The sequence below is a fragment of the Myxocyprinus asiaticus genome, chromosome 3 (assembly GCF_019703515.2).
Source record: "Myxocyprinus asiaticus isolate MX2 ecotype Aquarium Trade chromosome 3, UBuf_Myxa_2, whole genome shotgun sequence".
Taxonomy (NCBI): domain Eukaryota; kingdom Metazoa; phylum Chordata; class Actinopteri; order Cypriniformes; family Catostomidae; genus Myxocyprinus; species Myxocyprinus asiaticus.
The window spans coordinates 43319842-43343629 of record NC_059346.1 but is presented as its reverse complement, the minus strand read 5'-3'; the positions used below and the strand labels follow the sequence as shown (position 1 = coordinate 43343629).

Below are 23788 nucleotides of genomic sequence, written 5' to 3'. Positions count from 1 at the left end.
GGTACCCTTCCTGCAGGCTCATCCTGACATGATCCTCCAGCATGACAGTGCCACCAGCTATACTGCTCATTCTGTGCATGATTTCCTACAAGGCAGGAATGTCAGTGTTCTGCCATGGCCAGCGAAGAGCCCTGATCTCAATCCCATTGAGCCAGTCTGGGACCTTTTGGATCGGAGGGTGATGGCTAGGGCCATTCCCCCCAGAAATGTCCGGGAACTTGCAAGTGCCTTGGTGGAAGAGTGGGGTAACATCTCACAGCAAGAACTGGCAAATCTGGTGCAGTCCATGAGGAGGAGATGCTCTGCAGTACTTAATGCAGCTGGTGGCCACACCAGATACTGACTGTTACTTTTGATTTTGACCCCCCCCTTTGTTCAGGGACACATTATTCCATTTCTGTTAGTCACATGTCTGTGTAACTTGTTCAGTTTATGTCTTAGTTGTTGAATCTTTTTATGTTCATACAAATATTTACACATGTTAAGTTTGCTGAAAATAAAAGCAGTTGAAAGTGAGAGGATGTTTCTTTATTTTTCTGAGTTTATAAGAGCTCAATTTGAGAACACATTGAAAAGTTTTGGGGCTTGTCCACTTGGTGGCGCTATAACAGGAAACAACGTGAAAGTGGCTGTATCTACGGAACCGTTGGTCCGACTGACATCAATATTTGTATGCAGTGTCTTTGTGGGAGTTGCCATCATTGACCATTGGGACAGTCACACACATATATATATATATATATATATATATATATATATATATATATATATATATATATATATATATGAAAATGGCCGCCATTGGCCAAACATTAACAAATTTGATGCCGTGCACGCCAAACTTGGCTGTATCTTGGTTATGCTTTGGCCTGTAAAGAAACTTGGTGCATATGATAGCTATCATACCCTGATGGTACCTGAACAGTTTAGGAACAGTGGCACCTATTGGTCAAGAAATATGAAAAATAGCTTTCTTTGCTCATAACTACTTAATAGTGTGGCCTAAAATCACAAATAATTTGGCCTATAATCAAATAATTTGGCCTATGTTCATGAGACTGGTCTCATCCAGTTTCTTGTGTTATGGTTATGACAATGATACCATATTTCCCATGGTCCTATCCTATTGCCTGTCCACCATTTTTAATTTCATTGAAATTATACTTTTATAACTCCTCCTACAGCAATCATGTGATCTTGACTTGAAACTTGTCATCATGCTTCTTTGTTTGCTCAAGCTGCAGATGATGGGCTTGACCCCGGTATTGCTGCTTGCAGAACATGGCTGCCATTGGCTGCCAATATGGCCAATTCAGCTATTAGACAAGGTTAACAAAGGCCAATCGGAATGAAACGTGGTGGACATATTTGACTCTTTGCTTGAGAGGTTTTTTTCAAAATTTGACAATTAAATTGGCCACCGGTTGATGCTGTTACATTTGACATGCACGTTAATGGTTGTGTATAGCACAGTGTTTCACAAAAACACAAGTAATTCATATCGCATGATAGCTGTCCTCATTTTGAGCAACTTTGCCTCAAGGATCATTGGTGTCAGTATCACAAAGTCTACATTTGCAAACTTGTCCTAGGCCGTTCATCAGACCTTTACCAAATGTGGCCTATGTCATCATTACACCATGCTTGCAAAAAGTTACCAAAAGCTTTTTGATGGACCAAACTGTTCTCCTATAATGCAACAACGACTTTTATGCCAAGATGCCAAAAAGAATCTGATGCTGTTTCTTTTCAACGCTTTGGTTAATCGACATGAAACTTTATATTGTGCCAATATAACCACCACCTGACAATACCATATCAATTTGGTCACAATACCACCTATTGGTCAAAAGTTAAACGAAATTCTATTACATTATAAGTAATTCGGTTCATGGATTTGAAACCGCTTTGAATATAGCATTCACGTGTTTATTTTCGGCAGTCACATTTTCTGCAGTCACATTTTCTGCCACTGGTCTGCTTGGCCCCGGAATTGCCGCTTGCAGCTATATTTTGTCATTGATGTTGTTTTTAAAATATGATCCAAATGGCTAAATCAATGTCATCCAATAATAGTTTGTGTGCTGTATTAAACAATAGATCTTTTAGTCAGTGTATGTCATTGGCAGCATGACAGACCTCCTTGTTGCCTCGTTTAACTGCTATTGACTTGTTCTGACAACAATGCAGTTGTTTAAATAAACCCATATTTTCTTAGTTTACAATTTCTGCTTTATTTTTCAAAAACTCACACTTGGAGAGCTGAAGTTGTTCTGAAAGGACTAATATTCCCCCAGTGGAAGTCTATCATTCATGTTTTCATCACTACAGTCGAGATGCCAGCTTCCTTTTGCCTGGCAGGATGTCATTTCAGATAACTCTAACTGTATCTCTCCGCTAAACCTGCTGACACATAAATGCAGGCTGCGGCACTCCAGCAGTCCAAAGGCTTCTGTTTTTCAGAGACAGACAGAAATGGGAAACGGAGCTGCCCAACTTACACGGCAGCACTTTCTATGAAACTTTTCCAAGTGTTTGTTTGACATCTAGGGAAGGGCGGTTTAATATTAAAATATCAATACTACTTAAAATATTTTACACTGTAAGAAATGTTTTGTGAGAGAACCTAAAAATGTGCTTCATGTGGTAAAATCTAAATTAACTGATTTTATTCCATTCAAAAATGTTATTTAATTTGACTAAATTTACCTGACAAATTGGTTCCACCAACAAAAGTAGTAGTTTTTGCAGTGTATTTAAAGAAGAATGATTCTCAGATACAAATATCTATTCTATGTGTTGCTTAATACTGATGATTATTTAGCATTAAATTGAATATAGATCATAAGCTTCAAAGGAAAGCAAATTAAAGGAGTATTCCAGGCTCAATGCAAGTTAATCTCAGTCGACAGCATTTGTGGCATAACGTTGATTACCATAAAAAATTATTTCGACTCATCCACCCTTTTATTTAAAAAAAGCAAAAATCGAAGTTACAGTGAGGCACTTACAATGGAAGTGAATGGGGCCAATTTTTGGAGGTTTTAAAGGCAGAAATATGAAGCTTATAATTTTATAAAAGCACTTACATTAATACGTCTGTTAAAACATATGTATTATTTTAGCTGTAAAGTTGTTTAAATTGTCATTGTAGGGTTTTAAGGTTTGTTGACATTACATTGTCAAGTTGTAAAATTGGCAATAACTTTACACAGAAAAGTAAGCGATTTTATCACACTAAAATCATGTTAACACGCATATTGTTTATGTCTTGTGGCTATACTTTTGAAAAAGTGAGTTTTTTAATGTTTATGGATTGGCCCCATACACTTCCATTGAAAGTGCTTCACTGGAACCCAGATTTGTGCTTTTTTTTTTTTTAAGGAAAAGAAGGGGCAAGTCAAAATACATTTTTGTGATAATCAATATTATGCCACAAATGCTGTCGATTGAGCTTAACTTGTATTTAGCCTGGAATACTCCTTTAAGAAATGGAAAACAAAAAATAAGTATTGTGATAATTTGCAGTTTAAGCTTATTATTATTTTATGTTAATAATGGCTTTTTGATGTTAAATTACTATAATTGCCCATTTTATTACATTCGCAACAAACCGCAATAACTTTCCATTTAAAGAGATCTCATGATTAATATACAGTAGATAAAATTGGTTTTGAATAGTACTGGTACTATTAATAGGACTGGTATCGGATTTACAAGAAAATTAGTAGTATCGTCTTCCCTAATGACATCTGACTATTATGTACAATAACATCTGCATGTTTTTGGCATGTAATGCAACAACAGTAGACAAAACATAAATGTGTGTGCACAGATATCATGTATGCACAGATATATAGTATGTACTAAAAAGACCGCACATAAAATAGTAAAAATAGTCATGTTTTTTTAAAAGTTGTAGCTTGTGCTCTATGTCTGTCTTTTCACCCCAGTCATAATCACCTCTAAAAAGACAAAAATAACTTAAAACTGTATCTTATTACATTCACGACATGTGAAATATTGTTTGCCAAGGGTCAGTGTCCTGAAAGCTGTGGTTTACAAAGCGCTCAAATGAAACTAATACTGAAAAATTATGAACCCAATCTTGAGGAAACAAGCAGTCATTTAATCAAGCAGTTGTCTTCAGGTGGTTGTCTCCAATGTTTTCAAGTTATTATCCTTTTGTATTGCACGGCTCTCCGGAATATTTGATTCTGATTGGTCAATCGTGGCATTCTGTGGTCAAATATTTTTGTATAATGACCGCTAAACTGTATAATTGACTTCCTACATAGCCGTGCTATTTTCATATCTCTCATATGACTCTGTGGTCTCTTTCTTTTCACATAATAAAATAAATTCAACTCAAATCAATATTTCATATCCAATTATTTATGAACTTAGTAAGTAGCTGCCATTATCACAAAATAGAAGCCGGCCATTCTTACAAAAACAATCCCCATTCAGACTGACTGTATATTATGCTTTACATAGTCTTTTTTTTTTTTTGCTGTTTATTGCAGTCCATATCCACAGCCTAATATGTTCTGGGAAAACAGAAACACACTTTCAGCTGTCACTATTCTTGAAGGGACTTGTTACCTCAAGATGTGACATGCTAGCTCAACTCTTAACCTGTAGTCAGCTGACCCCTGACTCTCGTATTCTTGTGTTGTTCTCCGCCTGCCACCCTTCTACCAGATACCTGACCTCGCTGTCATGGCCTGTTATTGTTAAAGATCCTTTTTACCATCTGGAATGGCTGTGCACTAAACACTAGACTACACTCCCAAACTGTTGTTTTAAATCAACAGAATAGGAGAAGCTTAGCAAGTCGGGTTGCTGCATGGTGATGTGGTGTCACGGTATTGGTTTTTGTGTTGGTGAGAACAGACAATAGAAGCACAAGTAGGAATTTAGATGGAGATGAAGTGACACGCAAGTCAAAGGGATGTGACTTCTGAACTTCGCCTGTCGATCACCAGCAGGTGATGGAAAGCTACGAATTTTAAAGCGGCACACAATTTCTTCTCTAAACAAAAGCGCCATCACTGATTTTACGGGTTGCAGAAGAAGAGCCCCCTGCTGGTTGACAGTGTAAGCGTGCCCATCCTAACCTTAAGATAAGGGAGCACCAATGCAGATAACCAAGCCGATCTGACAGCAGCTGTCAGTGGCTAGCCCACCTCCTGCAGGGCGGCAGTGCTCACCACCCCAACACCCAGCCCTCACCTCCGTTTGTTTGGAGACCTGGAAGTGTTCGGTGGGCTTTGGTATGACCACTCAGGCTCAATGAAGCATTGGACAGCTCAGTGTGAATGGAGGAAAGTGAAGCCCATGGCTGGACTTAGAAGACCCGGACTGCCGGATTCACTGGCCTGGAAAACAGTTTACCAGATGTTTTGAAGGTGTTAATAATAGCATATACTGTCAGAGCTGGAGGAACATTGTATCGTCTCTTTCACCAGCTCAAACACAATTAAGAATTTAAGGTTCTTTCTCGGCAACCTTGTCAGTGGTGGGAGAGAGAATCTTAATTGTCAGGGTTACTCTCACCATATCCTCTAGTATGCTCACTGTTTCTTCATTTTCCTTTCACCAATTTTTAAAGGTTAATATTTTTAATAGCTTTTCCAAAATCACTGCACTTTTATTTGGCATACAGTTATTAGTGGTGGATCACTATTAGGCCCTTCTATTGTTCTTACTAATGGTTTGGGATTTAAACTTCAGCATGTAAACTGTGTGTGCCAAAGACATGAATGATAACTAAAATCATGTGGATAGTTTAGAAGAAGTGTACTATTACTTTTCTAAGTGATTAGACTTAAAGTTTTTGCATGGCAGACAATATAATGGGCAAAATAATCCCATAGTCAGACTTACATTGAGAAAGGATCCTAACCATATCTAGGTACCAGAATATATTTGAGACGTGGAGGCAAGTCTCTTTGACTCTGATCACTCAGAACACCCTAGCAACCACCTAACAATGCCATAGCAACCACACAGAACACCTTAGCAACCACATACCAATATCCTGGCAAACATCTACAACACCCTAGCATCATGAAAGTGACTTTTTGCATTGGCCAGTACCACTCCCATTTTCTGGTTATGTAGTTATACTCTCATTATACACTCACTGAGTACTTTATTAGGAACACCTGTACACCTACTTATTCATGCAATTATCTAATCAGCCAATTGTGTGGCAGCAGTGCAATACTTAAAATCATGCAGATACGGATCAGGAGTTTCAGTTAATGTTCACATCAAACATCAGAATGGGGAAAAAATTTGATCTCAGTGATTTCGAGCGGCATGATTGTTGGTGCCAAACTGGCGGGTTTGAGTATTTCTGACACTGCTAATTTCCTGGGATTGTCATGCACAACAGTCTCTAGAGTTTACCCAGCCTACATTTGCTTGTTCTAATTCTGTTTGCTTATTCCTTCACTACTAACAATTCACAGTGTTTTGCCTTGCCACAGAAAACAATTTACTGACTAAAATTTTTTTCAGACTTTTTTTTTTTTTTTTTTTTTTTTTGTCTAGGACAAGTAGTGTTTTGTCTTTTTCTTCTGGTGTGTGTAATTTTAAAAACAAACAGCTTGGATGGAGCTTCATGAATAAAGGATTTGATGATACAGGTGGGCTGCTGTGGGGGGGAAACGAAGGCCTGTCAAGCCCACCTCCAGTGTCAATCATGAAACGACAACATAAAGAGAAATGGAACGAGAGTCTGTCTGCCAGCCATGCTCCTAGAGGCGCTTCATGGTAGAGCTTGTCTCACTCTCAGGCTCCTGTTTCAGCTGCTGGCTCAACAGGGACAACAAAAAAGAGAGAAGTGTGATGGCAGGGCCGGGAGAAGATGAGGAAGAGTGAGAAAAAGAGCAGAGAGGTGCTCTAGGCCTTTAATCCACCTCAGTGGTACCACCTCTTCCAGCGCCATGCCCCCGTTACAGAGACAGCACTTCACCCGTGCTTGGCAGACACGTCTCCACTCCTCCATACCAGCCCCTGACAGGTGACAAAATCAAAAGGTCATGTCACTTTGAACTGGCAGCATTTGTTGCCCTGCTGATTTCCCCAGTGCCGTCTCGGCTCGCAGGCAAGGTTGGAGGCGAGGCGGGGAGCAACTTTGGAAGCTCCTGAACTTCATCTTTGTGAACTTTTGTACCCATGATTTTGCACACAACACTGCAGCACTGTGTGATTTTTTTTGTCACGGCTGTCACTGCCATTGTTGACGCACACTTGTCTCTGGAAGCACGGGTTTTATTTACAGAACAGAATGCGTGCATGTTTTTCTGGGTCCTGAGGGTTCAGGGCTGCTGCAGATTACAGAAGAGCAGAAGCGGTGGGACCGACGACACCACAGACACTTCTGCCTTCTGAATACATATGACCCTGGTGCATCCCCAAACTGTGACATCAAAACCCACAGTCCTCTCATCAGGCCCATTGCCCTGTAGAACTAAGCCCCAAAAAGACGAACTGTCTGCTCCATACAGATGCACAAAAACACCCATGCCTCTCCACTGACCCTCTCCCACATAACCAAGCTTTAGCAATATGGACTATTGTCCTCTTATTTGAGTCGTGACTGCTCATAATAGAAATTAATAGTATAACAAAACAGAAATGATTCTGTTGAGTTTCTTTGACTGTCCTGTTTTTTGCCAGTAGTCGTACTCTTTGACTTGACCCTTTGCTTTTTTGTGGGGCTTGGCCAGTTGGTGATGCTATTCTAATTACATTTTTTTTTTTTTTAAATGTTTCAAACTGTGCATGTTTGACATAAAATTGTTTATGCATTATCTTTGAAAACAGTGTTGAGTTGGTATACTGTAAGAAGACAATCGCATATTTGAAAAAAGAAAACAAAATGGCTGCCATCAGCCAATCAGTAATTCAATTACACAAGGTTACAATGGCTTTTTGTCACAAAACTTGGTGGCCGATTGTCACAAAACTTGGTGGGTCAATTTAAGAGCTGATTTTGATAAAGCATGTAAAGTGGCTGCCATCAGCCAATTAGATTTCAGCAGATATTTCAACAGGGATAAAAATTTCACAAAACTTGGTGGGTCTTTTTTAGCCCTAACACTGTGTTTTAATCAGCACAACATGATAAAGTGACAAGCACTAAAATCTACCTTTTCCATTTTTAGAGATTTTGTCCTAAGCAGCTGTGCTGAGCGTCAACACATTGCTTCTTTCATGTTTTTGTGGCATCATGTCAGAAACCTGATAATTGTAAAATTTAATTTGTCCAAAATCCTGCTCTTCATATCTGTACACTAAACATTGTATGTTCTGATCGGCTGTGATTGTTCCACGTCATGCAGCATTATCACGTTCAGTGTAGACATACAAACTGATTGTCGCTAGAATCTTATTGCATAACGTCTGGTTAGGACTCAGTGTGACTCTGAAAAAGCACATAAAGTTTCCACTTTAGTTTTATTGTTATTTTGACTGTTGTCCACACATTCGAGTCGTGACCGTTTTTAATTACATTTATTATTACACCAAAACAGAATTGAGTGTACCCCGTCATTTTACTAGTAGCCATACTCTTTGACTTGAGACCCTGCAGAGGTCAGACCACAGTCAGCCAATGCTGGCAAAGGCTCAAGCCCTCCCTCTGACCAGCAGGGCTCTGACAGCCTGTGAAGAGGCTGTTTGGGCTCGATGTGCTCCGGTGAGAGCCCTTATCAGCCTTCCAGGCCTGGGCTCTCCCAGGCCTTTCGTCCACATGCGGCATACAAAGCAGGGCCAGCCCCGGAGCAGCTGGAGACGCTAGAGATGTCTCACATTTCAAAGAAGAGCTGGAGGAAGGGAGAGCGAGAGAGCTGAGAGGGAGGGAAAAAATGAAAGTGCATATCTTCATGTTGGATGGGTTGTCTAGCTAGGGCGTCTATTCCCAGCGCACCTGTCACAGGGAAGGTTAGAATTAAAAGCACAGATTGCAAGGTTCTTCCTCCACTGATAGCAGAAGGCAAGAAAAAGTACATTAACTCACCAGAATGGATGTCACAATGTTGATTTGGAGATGATGCCAAAGCTAACCGAAAGGCCAAACAACGGTCTCAAGATCTCACGGATGATATTTTAGTCTAGATTTCTGTCTGCAAGTGAGACATATTGACTGCTCAACCTCTGAGATCATGCTACCATAGGTTTGCACAAAGTTCAATTGGAAAAAAAGTTAATCTTAGCATGTGACCTCTGGCTAACCTAAAGATGATGCAACATCACGCCTCTTGGAGATTCATGTGCTATTAGGCTACCACAACACCATCCCTAGTCTCCTCACAACACTGTGTATCTATCCTGAATACTGCTTTTGTTTCTGCCTCAGACTGCATTTACATAAGAGGCTTATAGCAGCCATACACTCTCTTTTAGATGAGACAAAGGAACAAAAGCCATTGTTTGCTAAGTAACAAGTTTTGGATGTTACAAAAAAAAAAAAAAAAAAAAGAAAATGCTGAAATGCAAAGAGCCAAAAAAAAATCATCAAAAAGAAGATGTATTCCTCCCCTGATAGCTTTTTGGCATTTTCACATGCCAGAGCTGTCGTATGTAAATAGCACGCACATGACCTTGAAGCTTTGATGCGGGATTGACAGGAGGAACCACAAGAAGAGAAATAATGATCTATGTCTTCTCAAACCTCTGGCAACAAAAACAGACATGTGATACACACTCCTCCCGGACTCCTGCAAGCCACAGAGGCCAAATGTAATGTTTTCGGTTGACCGAGATAAACTCTTTATTTGTGTGCCAACATATCGCCTGATGTTTTTTGGTGTCTACAGTTCTGATTAATGAGCCATTGAGATCTGAATAATTACTGCTGCCAAATTACCAGTTCCCACAATATGGGTTTTCTGTTTGTGAAAGTAAACAACGCGTGGCATATTTTACATTCCAAAACAACACTTTTTCACAGTGACTGAACTGGATGTATTTCCAAAGAATGAATGACTGTGATATGATTAAGCCGGCGACATGTTTTTTGTATCCTTCCTTATACCATAACATTTCACAATATGATTCTCAAATGTAACTAAGCAAATCAATTGTTCGTCTTTCAAGCTTTAAGGCACTTATACACTAGTGAAAGCTCTGATTGAGCATTTGATGGATAAGAATGTGCAAGATCCCTTTTTAGGGTGTGGAAAGGGTCAGGTCAGTTTGAAATAAAGTGGGCATACAGCAAATAGAGCACAACAGTCTGATTCTGGAAGTAAAAATCCAATTAATTTTTTCCATAGACTAATTGATTTCAACGATAACATAAATGGAACTATGGGGATTATGTTGTGACTAAAACAAATCCAAAATAAATCAAAACTGCGTTATATTTTAGCATCTTCAAAGTGGTCACCCTTTGCCTAGAATTTGCAGACATGTACTCTTGACATTTTCTCAACCAACTTCTTGAGGTATCACCCTGGGATGGTTTTTAAAAAGTATTGAAGGTGTTCCCATCTTTATTATTTGGTCCAAGTCATCAATTTCAATCTTTTATTTATTTATTTTTTTTAATTACATTTTAGTTTTATAATGAAATAAATTAATATGGTGGCACAATTATATTTTTGTCTACAAAACTAATTTCAAACATTTAAGCATACGCCTTCAGATCAAAAGATTTTTAAGATCATGAGAAACATTTCAGTCAAGTGTTTCAAAACTTTTGACCGGTAGTGTGTATATGTATGTATGCATGTATGTATATATATATATATATATATATATATATATATATATATATATATATATATATATATATATATATATAAAATTTATTTATTTATTTTTATTAAATTACATTATTCGCAATGCTTTATGGGATTGTAGTACAGTCTTTTACCTTGGTGTTTTTGTATGATTTTCAAATACTTTTTTGCCTCAAAACAAAGTTTGTGATGTTGTGATTCACCTCGGAGCTGGTTGGTTTGGTTCATGCCTTACAACTCTTTTATGAGAAAATCAATTCAGGAACCCAGGCGGCTGAATAAGTGGGCGGGCACTGATGCGCTCTATTGGATTTCCGCACAACATTGATCCACCTATCTGCAATTCTCATTGGTCAACAGATGTCAGGGTTCCTTGCAGTAAAAGTCTAACATTTCTCAACTTCAGGTCACATGACAAATCCTCACTTTTGTAAACCCTTTGTAAACCTTTTCATTTTGAGAATTTGACAGTGCGATACTGCAGATATTGTTGACTTTTTTATGACAAATTGCTTGCTATGTTCCTCATTTGTAAGTCGCTTTGGATAAAAGCATAAATGACTAAATGTAAATGTAAATTTTTTCTCTATATCCTTGTGCCGAACCATCCCCATTGAAATCAATGGATTCACACCATTTTCTGATGCAGGATAAACTGTAGTGTGTAAGTGGCCTCATAGATTCATTTTAATTGCTTTAAAGATAAGGAGATACATATTTAGTTATGCCTAAACAAAATTAGTTCAGGACATTCTATTTCTAGCCTCTGGTGAACTACAAACAAATAGTAAGATTCACAATGTGAAGCGTGACTTGTATTATTATTCATTAGCTTTTAGTTCATAGGAATGCACCTATAGTTCACCAAATCCTTTTACACTGTAAAAACGATTATTTTCCCCTTTATCTTCCCCTCAGTATTCACTTCATCACTCTTTTCATCATATTTGTTGCTCTATGTTCATGTTCTTCTGGGAGAATTGAGGGGCCAGCAGCATTTCTCGAGGTGAATACAGCTCTTTGTGTGCTTGAGTCAAGTATGAAAACTTGAAGGGTTTTGAAGGAACCATTGTTGGCCTGGATTTGGTCCACTGAAGCACATAGTTAACGTTCTATGTCATCAGCCTCCCTTTGCCAGAGGCTGTATTGAGGTTTTAACCTCGTGGACAAGAGGACACAACTGATGACTTTAGAGACTCTGAGGGTTTGCTTTCTGTCAAAGGACCATGTGCTATCTTTTTTTTTTCACTTGATGATGTGGAGATGTTACTATGTGTACATGTGAAATTGATTTTCCTTTGTTTTGTATTTCCTCCTTTTGTTCTGCTCTTCACAATGCACATCAGCAAGCTGTGGAGGATTTGCTGGAGGATGAAGAGGAAGATTTTGACAGAGATGACAAGGTAATTATCAGTGGCACTCAAAGAAAAGCATTTCTACTAGGAATGTAACGATACACAAATTTCACGATACGATACAATACGATACAAAGCCTCACGATAAGATACAATACAATACGATTAAAAATAAACAGCGCCAACAAATGTTTCACTCAAACTTATTCAAGGATTCAACATAAATGTCTTTTAAATCATAAATGACACAACAGTGTCTGGCAACAAGAAGTAGAGCGCTATAATAAAGTAAATTAAACACAAAACTGCATTTATTCTGTTTGATTGTAATGAGAAAAACTAATATGAACTCACAATTTTCATGTTTTTCTTGAAAAAATGTGTTTGTCTACACTCAAGTAATTTATATTTGTATATCACTTTTCACAATAAACATATTTTCAAAGCAGCTTTATAGAAAATCATTACTTAATGTCTTAAAGCCCCCAGTGATCAAGCTAAAGTGACTATAGCAAGGAAAACAATTATTTCAATGTTATTTAGTGGTGACAAAAAAAGAAAACACTCGAGGAACCTGAACTCTGGTTTTACGATATACTGTAATAATCCAATATTATTTAGCATCTTGAGCAAAAACCAGTCAGCACACGTCATTTTTTTGGCCTCTTCCCACGTTTCACTTTGCATGTAAACTTTACCGCAGTTATTACCAGCTTATAACATGTGCGCAAGTGTTGTGCTCATACCTGTTTACATTATGACTTCAAAACCAGAGAATAATAAGTGTCATGTAATCGCGTGTTTCTTACGTTGTCCGATTTTTGAACAAGCTTGTTTTTGTTACTTACGATCATCTTGATCAGTGTCATTCTCCATGTCCTCTGGGAGAGGCTGGCTGTTAAATGCAAATTTGCTTCTGCCGTTTCTGCATCGCAAATCCACCGATTTGCGCGGTGATGTCAGCATAAATAAAACTACATGTTTGATGTACTGTAGCGTCGGGACATGACACTGTTGTTTGCCAAATTCGACAAGCTGAACGCTACAATCTACTTGCAGTTTGCCATCGATCTTCTCGCCTGTACTGTATGTTGCTCTGTTTTCTTGTGAATGCTCAGCTCCCCCTCACCGCGGAGAAGATTGTTTCGCAGCTCTCAGTGTTGCACTGATTGGTTTTAATTACACTATAATGTGTTTGTTTATGTACCGTACAATACACACGGCATAGTATAGTGAGCATCGTATCGTACAATACAATACGATACAATATTTTTTTACACCCCCTAATTCCTACACAGATGTGTATTTACTGCTCACAAATGCCCTTCACTAAAGTGAAATGTAATGCTTGTGTAGTAATACATAGATTTGACCTCTCCCAAATGCCAATAGGTTATTTTTTCTTGCATTTTTAATGCTTTGGGGCACATTTCATGGCGTCAAGGTCCATAGCTAGTTTGTCAATGCCACCAGCACCCACAGAGTAGCTTTTTTACTTTTGTTTTTTACCCGGAATAAAGGAGAACCATGCAGGCATAAATAAACTCTGCTTCAGGGTCTCTGTGTTGAGCTTCTGATATTTATCAAGGCCTTTAAAGTGCAATTAAAAGCATTCAAATGACCGCAGGCCAAATGCCCCTGCAGCATGATAATATTTGTGAACAGCAGATTCATACTGCCCTCTGAAATGCCAGTATTTATCTCATTTGTCTGGAAAATGGGTTATTAAGATTTTTAAATGATTAAGTGTATTCCTCTGTAGCATACTTTGTAAGAACATAAAGATATGTTTTCCCACACAGTGAGATGTACAGTGCATGCATGTGGAAGGTCATAGCTAGAAGAATGAACAAAGTATCAGTGATGTTTGTACCTCTTCCCAGCCAATGTTTGGAGTTGTTGGAGAGTTAAAAAGGGCTAGTTGTGCTTCTTTTTTCAGCTTTTTCTTCTCTTAAATTCATCACTTGTCCTTTCTTTCCTTTTTTTGTCATATTTTAACTGGTTCAGTTTAAATGGGGACGTGGTGAACAAATTATAGTTTGAATTTTTATCGGTCCCTCCCCAGCTCTCTCTCTCCTTTTTTTCTCTCTATGTCAGAATGATTGTGACCTCACACTCTCATTTCCTCCTCTGTTTGTTCATACAGTCAAATACAGAGGTCACATCAGGGTAGGCCCAGTTTTACTGGATGAAGGAAAGGCAAAAAAAAAAAAAAAAAAAAAAGAGAGAGAGAAAGAGAAATAGATAAATGTGCCAAGGCCTCATTTTAATTGAACCTGAATCATATGTTGCAAATAAGTGCAATATGTTCCAGATGTTTAGGCCACGTCTAGTCTTCAGCTCTTCCTTAGTCTCCACTAGGCAGCTATTAGCTGGATAATCTTTGCTTTAGGGGCTAAATGGAGTAATACATGGCAAGCAACTGTTTTGCATTGGGTTAAAGACCCAGGCATAGTTCGAGCCAAGACATGTTTTCTTACTTATCAAACTGTTGTGCGATAGTCAAGTATCTTTTTTCAGAGTCTATGCAGATATAAGTCAATTACTCAAAATGAAAGTCCTAAGTCAGGGCTAATTGATGGAAACGGCTCAGTTGTTTTGCACAATTAGGCAATTGGTTCCAAAACAAGAAAAAAGGGAAGGGGAAAGAGAGAGAAAGATCAACAAGTGAAACCAAGGTTAGTCGAAGTCACTGTTAAATTTGTCCAATACAGTATTTTTGATGTGCACTTGAAAAGGTGAAATGGAATACGTAACAGGAATCTCTCACTCTTACCACTTTAAAGGGATAGTTGACCCAAAATGAAAATTCTCTCATCATTTACTCACCCTCATGCCATCTAAGATGTGTATGACTTTTTTCTTCTGCTGAAAGGGTCATGAAACACTACAACACATTTTTTTTGAGATGTTAACAGTTATATATGTCTTGGACACAAGGGCAGAGAATGTCAACATTCGTTATTTTTAATTTCAAGAGGAAAAGGGCTAGTTTAGGGATTTTTTGGGCTATTTTTGTCTTCCGGGTTTGAAATGAACATAAAGTCAACATCACAGGTCGTGACGTACGTGGTTTAGGCTTTTTATGACATCTGTCATAAAGCAGATTGTCTTTCATGCTCTGATACTATTTTGAAATTAAAAATGGTATAGTTTTTAACTTGGTTTAGAGTCATAATTTACCCTTATGTCGTTTCAAACCCTTATGAATTTCTTTGAAGTTTATCAAATGTCCGAGCTGCTTTCTTTAGTACAATGAAAGTGAATGGGGACTAAGACCTGCCAAGGTCCAAAAAGGACAGAAAAACACAATAAAAGCATTAAAGTTGTCCAAATGGCTTGTGCACAATATTTCAAGTCTTCCAAAGACATATTATAGCTTTGTATGAGGAAATGTAAGTAATTATTCCCTGAAAATCTTACCGTCATCACCATTCACTTTCATTGTATGGAAAAGAGCAGCTTAGACATTTCTGCTGTAAATAACTGTGTTCCATGGAAGAATATAGATAATACAGGTTTGAAATGACATGACGGTGAGTAAATGATTTTCATTTTTGGGGTTTACTTTTTCTTTATTGTGTATCCTATACATTCTCTATACATTATTCTAATACATTTTACATTGTACGTACTATTTGATTTCATTGAATTTCAGCAAATCTACGTCACAGGAGTTCTCGATATCATTCACGACAAGGTGTGGCCTTTACCCTTTGACAAGCGAGTCATTGCCATGCATGTAACCAGTGCTTCAAACTCTCAAGTGCCATCAGTCAGTTGAGAGAGTTGATAGTACTGTGACGCAAGTCCCCCTCTCCCCCCAGTGCTGCTGACAGAGGGACAGGCGGGCTTTCATTCAAAGGCAACACCTTTTAAATGTTTGCGCAGCACACATTTATTAACGTGTAAGTGTGTTTTGAGATATGCGGTGATGTGCAGCGTCTCTGACTGGGACTCGTTATAGATGCGGTTCACATTGATTGTCCAAGACACAAACGCTATCCATGATCCATCCATCCATCCATCCATCCATCCATCCATCCACTTACTATTGTAAGTGTGTTAACCGATCTAAGCACTTATATTTGTAAATTATTGTCTTGGAAAGTCTCAAAAGTTATTAAAGTGAAAAAACATTAACATATTTTCGATACAGAGTACGTGGCTTGGCATTTATTTGCATATTAATTTACAGATATAAATTACCAGTGTGAGTAATGTATTATGAGCTTACAAAACAGTGTATAATTTATTTGTGCATTCTGTTACGTGCAATTATGAGAATCTTTGATACTGTTAACTGCATTATTAAAATAAAACCAAGTCACCATTCACTCGCATTATATGGACATACAGAGCTTAGATATTCTTCTAAAAATCTTCGTTTGTGTTCTGCAGAAGAAAGAAAGTCATACACATCTGGGGTGGCATGAGTAAATGATGAGATAATTTTCATTTTTGGGAGAATTTAATGTAGATTTCATTAGATTAAATTTCTGTGCTCATATAGCTGATTTTTGTTTGACTGGTTATTTTCCTTGGATCTAATTTTGTGTTGTTGAATAACTAAATAAAATATTTAGTAACGCTACTAACTTAACTACATTTTATAGTATTGTGATGAACTAGTATCAAAATAGTGTTCAAACAAATATTTCCAACATGTAGTGGGACAAAACTATGTAGCATACTTTTGTTTTGAAACACTATTCTAAAATGTCAAGTAGCATCGGTAAATCTAATTCATTTGAGTGAATCGGTTGTTTCGGTTGTTTTGGACAGTTTGTTTTTAGTTTATTTATACGGTTAATAAAAAATTTAAATAAAAAATAAAAATTCACAAATACATCAGTTGCAAACTACCAAAAGATATTTAGTTATATACTGCTGTTTACATGTTTGATTATTTTTTTTGTTGTTGTTGTTAATAAGCTCAAATTTATGTTTTAGTGAGTGTGTTTACATGCTGATAACTACCTAAAATCGGTTTATTAAAAAAATAAAATACAATGCAAGAAAACATGAAATGTTTACATGAAATTTGAAGTCTATTCTCTGTTTTTGATGTCAAAATGTAAACAGGCTTGTGTTGTGTGTATATATATATATATATATATATATATATATATATATATATATATAAATATATACACCGATCAGCCACAACATTAAAACCACCTGCCTAATATCATGTAGGTCCCCCTCGTGCTACCAAAAGAGCTCTGACCTGTCGAGGCATGAACTCCACAAGACCTCTGAAGGTGTCCTGTGGTATTTGGCACCAAGACGTTAGCAGCAGATTCTTTAAATCCTGTAAATCCAATGAGGTGGGGCCTCCATGGATCGGACTTGTTGGTCCAGCACATCCATCCCATAGATGCTCAATCGGATTGATATCTGGGGAATTTGGAGGCCAAGTCAACACCTTGAACTCTTCATCATGTTCCTCAAACCATTCCTGGACAATTTTTGCGTTGTAGCAGGGCACATTATCCTACTGAAAGAGGCCACTGCCATCAGGGAATACTGTTGCCATGAAGGGGTGTAAGTGGTTTGCAACAATCTTTAGGTAGGTGGTACGTGTCAAAGTAACATCCACATGAATGCCAGGACCCAAAGTTTCCCAGTAGAACATTGCCCAGAGCATCACACTGCCTCCGCCGGCCTGCCTTCTTCCCATAGTGCATTCTGCTGCCATCTCTTCCCCAGGTAAACGCTGCACACGTACCTGGCCTTCCACATGATCTAAAAGAAAAAGTGATTCATCAGACCAGGCCACCTTCTTCCATTGCTCTATGGTCTGACGCTCACATGCCCATTGTAGGCGCTTTCAGAGATGGACAGGGGTCAGCATGGGCACTCGGACCAGTTTGCGGCTATGCAGCCCCATACACAGCAAACTGCAATGCACTGTGTGTTCTGACACCTTTCTATCATGGCCAGCATTACGTTTTTCAGCAATTTGTGCTACAGTAGCTTTTCTGCGGGATCGGACCAGACGGGCTAGCCTTCACTCCCCACGCGCATCAATGAGCCTTGGACGACCATGATCCTGTCGCCGGTTCACTGGTTGTCCTTCCTTTGACCACTTTTGGTAGGTACTAACCACTGCATACAGGGAACACCCCACAAGACCTGCCGTTTTACAGTTGTCTAGCATCACAATTTGGCCCTTGTCAAAATCGCTCAGATCCTTACGCTTGCCCATTTTTCCTGCTTCCAACATATGAAATTCAAGAACTGACTGGTCACTTGTTGCCTAATACATACCACCCCTTGACAGGTGCCATTGTAACGATATAATCAATGTTATTCACTTCAGCTGTCATTGGTTTTAATGTTGTGGCTGATCATTTGATATCATTTGATAATTAACATAATTTTACATATTTTGTCCTTAAATACCTTCAGTGTAATTAGTAGTACCTTATAGTGTAGCTAATCACTTTGTTTATAAGAGTAGCTTGTCTGTAGTTTAAAGGATTTAAATTATGATCATGTGGCCTGGCAAGATGCACTTTCAGATTAGCTTCCCCAACACTGATTGTGACAATGAATTTAAGGTTATAGGAGCTTTGGATGGAGATGTATCCTTTTCAAAACAAGCAATGCTTTGAACACAAGCATCAAAAGTGTAAGTGGTTTACTTACCACACACTTTTCCTTTTCTTTTGCCAGTGTCTCCTTATGTGAGTGTGTGTTTACAGTTCTGATTTGCTCTGTCTCCAGAGAGCTCACCGTCTCCGCCAAATTCATCAGCCACCCTGTCAATAGCAGCCAAAATATTTTAACACCTGCTCCGCCAAACACATGTAAACATTCAGGCAGAATGGCAGGTAATTATCCAGGTGATAATGAATGTGCCTCACATTGTTAAACCTCTCTGAAATACACTAGCATGGAATTGCATTGTGTAACCTACCATAACATACCTAACGCTCAGTGTGTGCATCCAGTTCCCAAAGAAAGTTTGATTGAGGGTTTTATATATTCATTACTGTTCACTATTTCTTTTAGGTCTAATCTACATCTGTCATAAAGCAGATTGTCTTTCATGCTCTGATACTATTTTGAAATTAAAAATGGTATAGTTTTTAACTTGGTTTAGAGTCATAATTTACCCTTATGTCGTTTCAAACCCTTATGAATTTCTTTGAAGTTTATCAAATGTCCGAGCTGCTTTCTTTAGTACAATGAAAGTGAATGGGGACTAAGACCTGCCAAGGTCCAAAAAGGACAGAAAAACACAATAAAAGCATTAAAGTTGTCCAAATGGCTTGTGCACAATATTTCAAGTCTTCCAAAGACATATTATAGCTTTGTATGAGGAAATGTAAGTAATTATTCCCTGAAAATCTTACCGTCATCACCATTCACTTTCATTGTATGGAAAAGAGCAGCTTAGACATTTCTGCTGTAAATAACTGTGTTCCATGGAAGAATATAGATAATACAGGTTTGAAATGACATGACGGTGAGTAAATGATTTTCATTTTTGGGGTTTACTTTTTCTTTATTGTGTATCCTATACATTCTCTATACATTATTCTAATACATTTTACATTGTACGTACTATTTGATGGGGCCTTTAATGATGTCGTCATCATCAGGTTGTGTGGACATGTGTCCAGAGAGTACGGAGGCATAATCAGCTCTAGGACTCCGTCTGAGAACCAGACTGGATGATAGCTCCTGTGTCTCCAGGGAGAGACAGCGAGAGGGTGAATGAGTGCTGAGATTAAGAGTGTACGGATGGCTGGGCACTGGAGTAATGGTCCTACACATACACACATATACACACAGAGCCAGAGGAGGAGCCGCCCTAGATAAGATACACACTGCAATCATGTCATGCTCACAGGCTAACCACAACTCACGCACACCTCCTTACATGCCCAACAGCTGTTAGAAAGTGTGCCTGTTTGCGCTGCCTGCTCGACTGGATATTGAAGATGGCATGTAACCATATGTTGTACGTCTTATAAATAAACAAGCATTTAATATGCATGTGAAAAAAAAAAAAAAACAGGGACAGAGAAAGAAAGATGGAGAGAAAAAAGTAGAATATTGTTGTTATCAAAGGCTTGTTGATTTCAATGTCTTTTGTGGTTTAATAAGGCAAAATATATAATTTAGGCCAGAAACATACTCTACGCAAGTATACAAACTCATATGCTAGCTAACATTAGCGGTAACCTCACTGTTCAAGGGGGTTAAAGGGTTACCTTCAAATGTCTGTGCCATAAAACTGGATATCATTATATATATATATATATATATATTTTTTTTTTTACATTTCCCAGATTTGGAACATGGAAGTAAACTATTGCAGGGTAAACTTCTACAGTGGTGAATAGACCACAGCAAATATTATTTTTGCTTACCCATCTTTTTTCCAACAGCAAAAGAAAAAAAAATCCACTATATGTTGCTGTCAGTCGATTAAAATTTCTTATCATGATTAATCACATTTATTTATTTTTTTGTAGTTAATCGCGATTAATCACAGATTTTAAAAGTGCTCAAATTTGACTCTAAATATACTTATTTTCCTCTTAGGAAAAGAAAAGAAAACGATATGTAACAATATAATAATAATAATAATAATAATAATAATAATAATAACATTTATATAGTGCTTTTCTAGGCACTCAAAGCATTTTACATAGTATAGGAGGAATCTCCTCAAGCACCACCAGTGTGCAGCATCCACCTGGATGATGCGACGGCAGCCATAGTGCGCTAGAACACCCACCACGCACTAGCTATTGGTGGAGAGTAGAGTGATGTAGCCAATTCAGGGATGGAGATTTTTAGGGGACCATGATAGATAAGGGCCAATGGGGGAATTTGGCCAGGACACCAGGGTTATAGCCCCTACTCTTTACGAGAAGTGCCCTGGGATTTTTAATGACCTCAGAAAGTCAGGACCTCAGTTTAACATATCATCCAAAAGATGGTGTTTTTTACAGTATAGTGTCCCCGTCACTATACTGGGGCATTAGGACCCACACAGACCGCAGGGTGAGCACCCCCTGCTAGCCTCCCTAATACCTCTTATAATGCTTTATTAACAGTTCCCAAACATAGCCTTCCACAGTATAAAGATTACATTAACGTTTCCCAAAGTCTAAGTGGGAGTTTGACTAATTGAAAGAACTAGTCCTCACATAGGTTGCATATTCATTGCAATGGGCATTAAATCTCTTAAACTCTTATCCTTCACGATATTAATCTGCCAGCTGACTGTGGCTATCCCATTTGTTACAGCAATCGTGAAGCAGCGTTCATGATTCGTGTTAGGGCGTTAACATCAGCTCCAAATGTCATTTTGAACTCCTCATGAAAAGCATTTGCAGACAAAAACGCCTCATTCTGCGTTTTGGTGATAGTTAAAACTTGCCATGCTTCTGTGGTAATTAAATGCGCATTACTTAGGCTGAAAAAATACTTGATTTCTGTCACAAATTCCATCTAGGCTTGTTTTGTACAACAAAAAGTGTTAAGAGCTCATTTCCCCATCACTTTATCACTAACACTGAATCACTGCTGTGTGTGTTTGTGGTGTGTGTGACAGTGTAATGACTCTGGGCGGACAGATAGACACATCACAAAGGTTCTGCCCTTCCTACCAGTGTTTATGCTGGTTTATGTTGTATTAACAGAAAATGCATTAATCGCAATTAAGAAAACATGATAAACTTTTGAAATTAATCATATGCATTAACACGTTCATTTTGACAGCTCTACCACTATTACATTTCCACAAATTCCACAAGATGAATTAGAGCGGTGGATTACGACAGTCAGAAGACTGAAGTATGAATTTACTGTAAATCCATAAGCAGCTGTATTAGAAACCCCATCGCAGCTGTGGTAACTATTTTTTTATTTTTTTATTTATTTTTTTAATAATTCCAGGGTAATATAACACAAAGCATAATGTTGTACATTTACACTAAATAACATAAAAAATATTTAAAAATGTTTTCTAGATTTACACTGATAAATAAGGCAGGAATGCGTCATCACAGTCTGTGAAAAAAGGACTATTCAGGTAGCTAGCTGTAAACAGGTCGACAGTTGAATTAAACTGTTGCACCACCATTACAGTAGCTAAACTGCAAGAGAAAACTGACTGTAGAATATTTTAGAAGTTTACGCTAAGGCAGACATGGGCAACTTACGCCCTGCGGGCCGGATGTGGCCCTCCGCATGGTTTCATCTGGCCCACGGCTCATTTATCCTACAAGCAATTTTTTTCATGATATATTTCTGTTATCTTGTATTGAGACCTAATGTGCCTCCACAGGCATTTAACATGCTCAGGGTTGCCAGATAAGAGATGCAAACCCCCCAATTAGAGATTTATATTTGCGCAAATTGGAAATATTCCACCTAATGTTATACTTATTTTGTGCAATCTGTCAACCATGCATGTGAGTGTGCTCTTTCTAGTTCTCGCTTTCCCCTTTGAACAAACTTAGTGATCTCTAGTGGGATATTTTGCTTAAGGAAAGTGTGATATGGCCGCTCTGTGTCCATTCTTGAGGCTGCTTGTGCTGTTTGGTGCTACTAAGTTTGCAAGCAAAGCTTCTCAGTGATGAACTTTAATTAAATATAAACATAGATCTTGGCATCATTAACATGTGAAGGGGTAATCACTGACACGAGAGCAAAAGCAAGCGAGAGACGAATATGTATTTTTTATTTGTGCAATTTAGAAATGTTGAAGTCTTCGCACCTGTATGTTAACCTAACTCTTTCAGTAATCATTTATCATAGTCATATAGACTGTTTTATTCAGTTGTGTGCTGAATGGAAAGCCAAACCATTGGCAGACAAACCATTGGCATCATGACACTTTTACCATGTAAACGGGTAATGCTTTGAGCAGTGGCGAATTCTCAGGGCCAGCAAAGCCTTCTCTGCTGGCCTAACATGCCAAATAAATAAATATTTTTCATCCTTTCATTCTCAATCACCTTTTTGCCTATGTATTATTAGTCGCTTTCCACTCTTAATTAATCTACAAACAAATAGAGAAAAACGAAAAGTTTATCCAGTCAGAATTTATTCCTTGATGCTTACAAGCAAAGTGTGACAACTGTTTCACAAATCACATGCCCGAAGCTGAAGCAGCGCGTGAGTTTGAGCTCCACCCCCTCAGATTGTCAGATTCATCAGCCAATCAGATTGATTTATTTGTTCTTGGTGGGTGTGATCTTTAGGCTATGTCCTGATGGAGGCCTTCTAGCTGGCCTTGAGTGACGCAATCACGCTTTAAGTGATGTAATGTAAAAGCGAAGAGCGCGAGATCTTGCTGACGCGTCGGCTGTCACTGCTGGTATTGCCATTGAGAAAGAGATCCTTATGGATTTAAAAACATGAGATGTTCTGCATGACCGTGTGATTGCTTAATGTATTAAACAGGAAAGGAGGACTGATTTTCACTTTAAGTAAATTGGTAAGTGCTTTTTACAATGTTATAGCAATATCAGGAGTTTTCTAAGTGTAAATTAGGCTACTTGAGCATTCAGTGTCAGGTCAAGTTTTGAAAAGAAGTGCTGCATTCCATTCAACTCGGTAAGTCGGATTTTACATCTTCCTTCTAGGAAAAGTGCAATGGAATGCATCTTGAAGTCAGAATTATAACTTGTAGGCTCGTGC

At 38.1% G+C, this 23788-nt stretch overlaps 1 protein-coding gene across 4 annotated transcripts in view; it reads left to right on the top strand.

Moving 5' to 3' along the window:
- LOC127416940 (multiple C2 and transmembrane domain-containing protein 1-like) overlaps window positions 1-23788 on the top strand; it is a 313291-nt gene that overhangs the window by 228496 nt on the left and 61007 nt on the right. For all 4 annotated transcript variants that reach the window (XM_051656578.1, XM_051656568.1, XM_051656558.1 and 1 more), the window contains one exon: window positions 12107-12163. In XM_051656578.1, the coding sequence (XP_051512538.1) occupies window positions 12107-12163 (57 nt within the window). The remainder of the gene's footprint in view (window positions 1-12106; window positions 12164-23788) is intronic.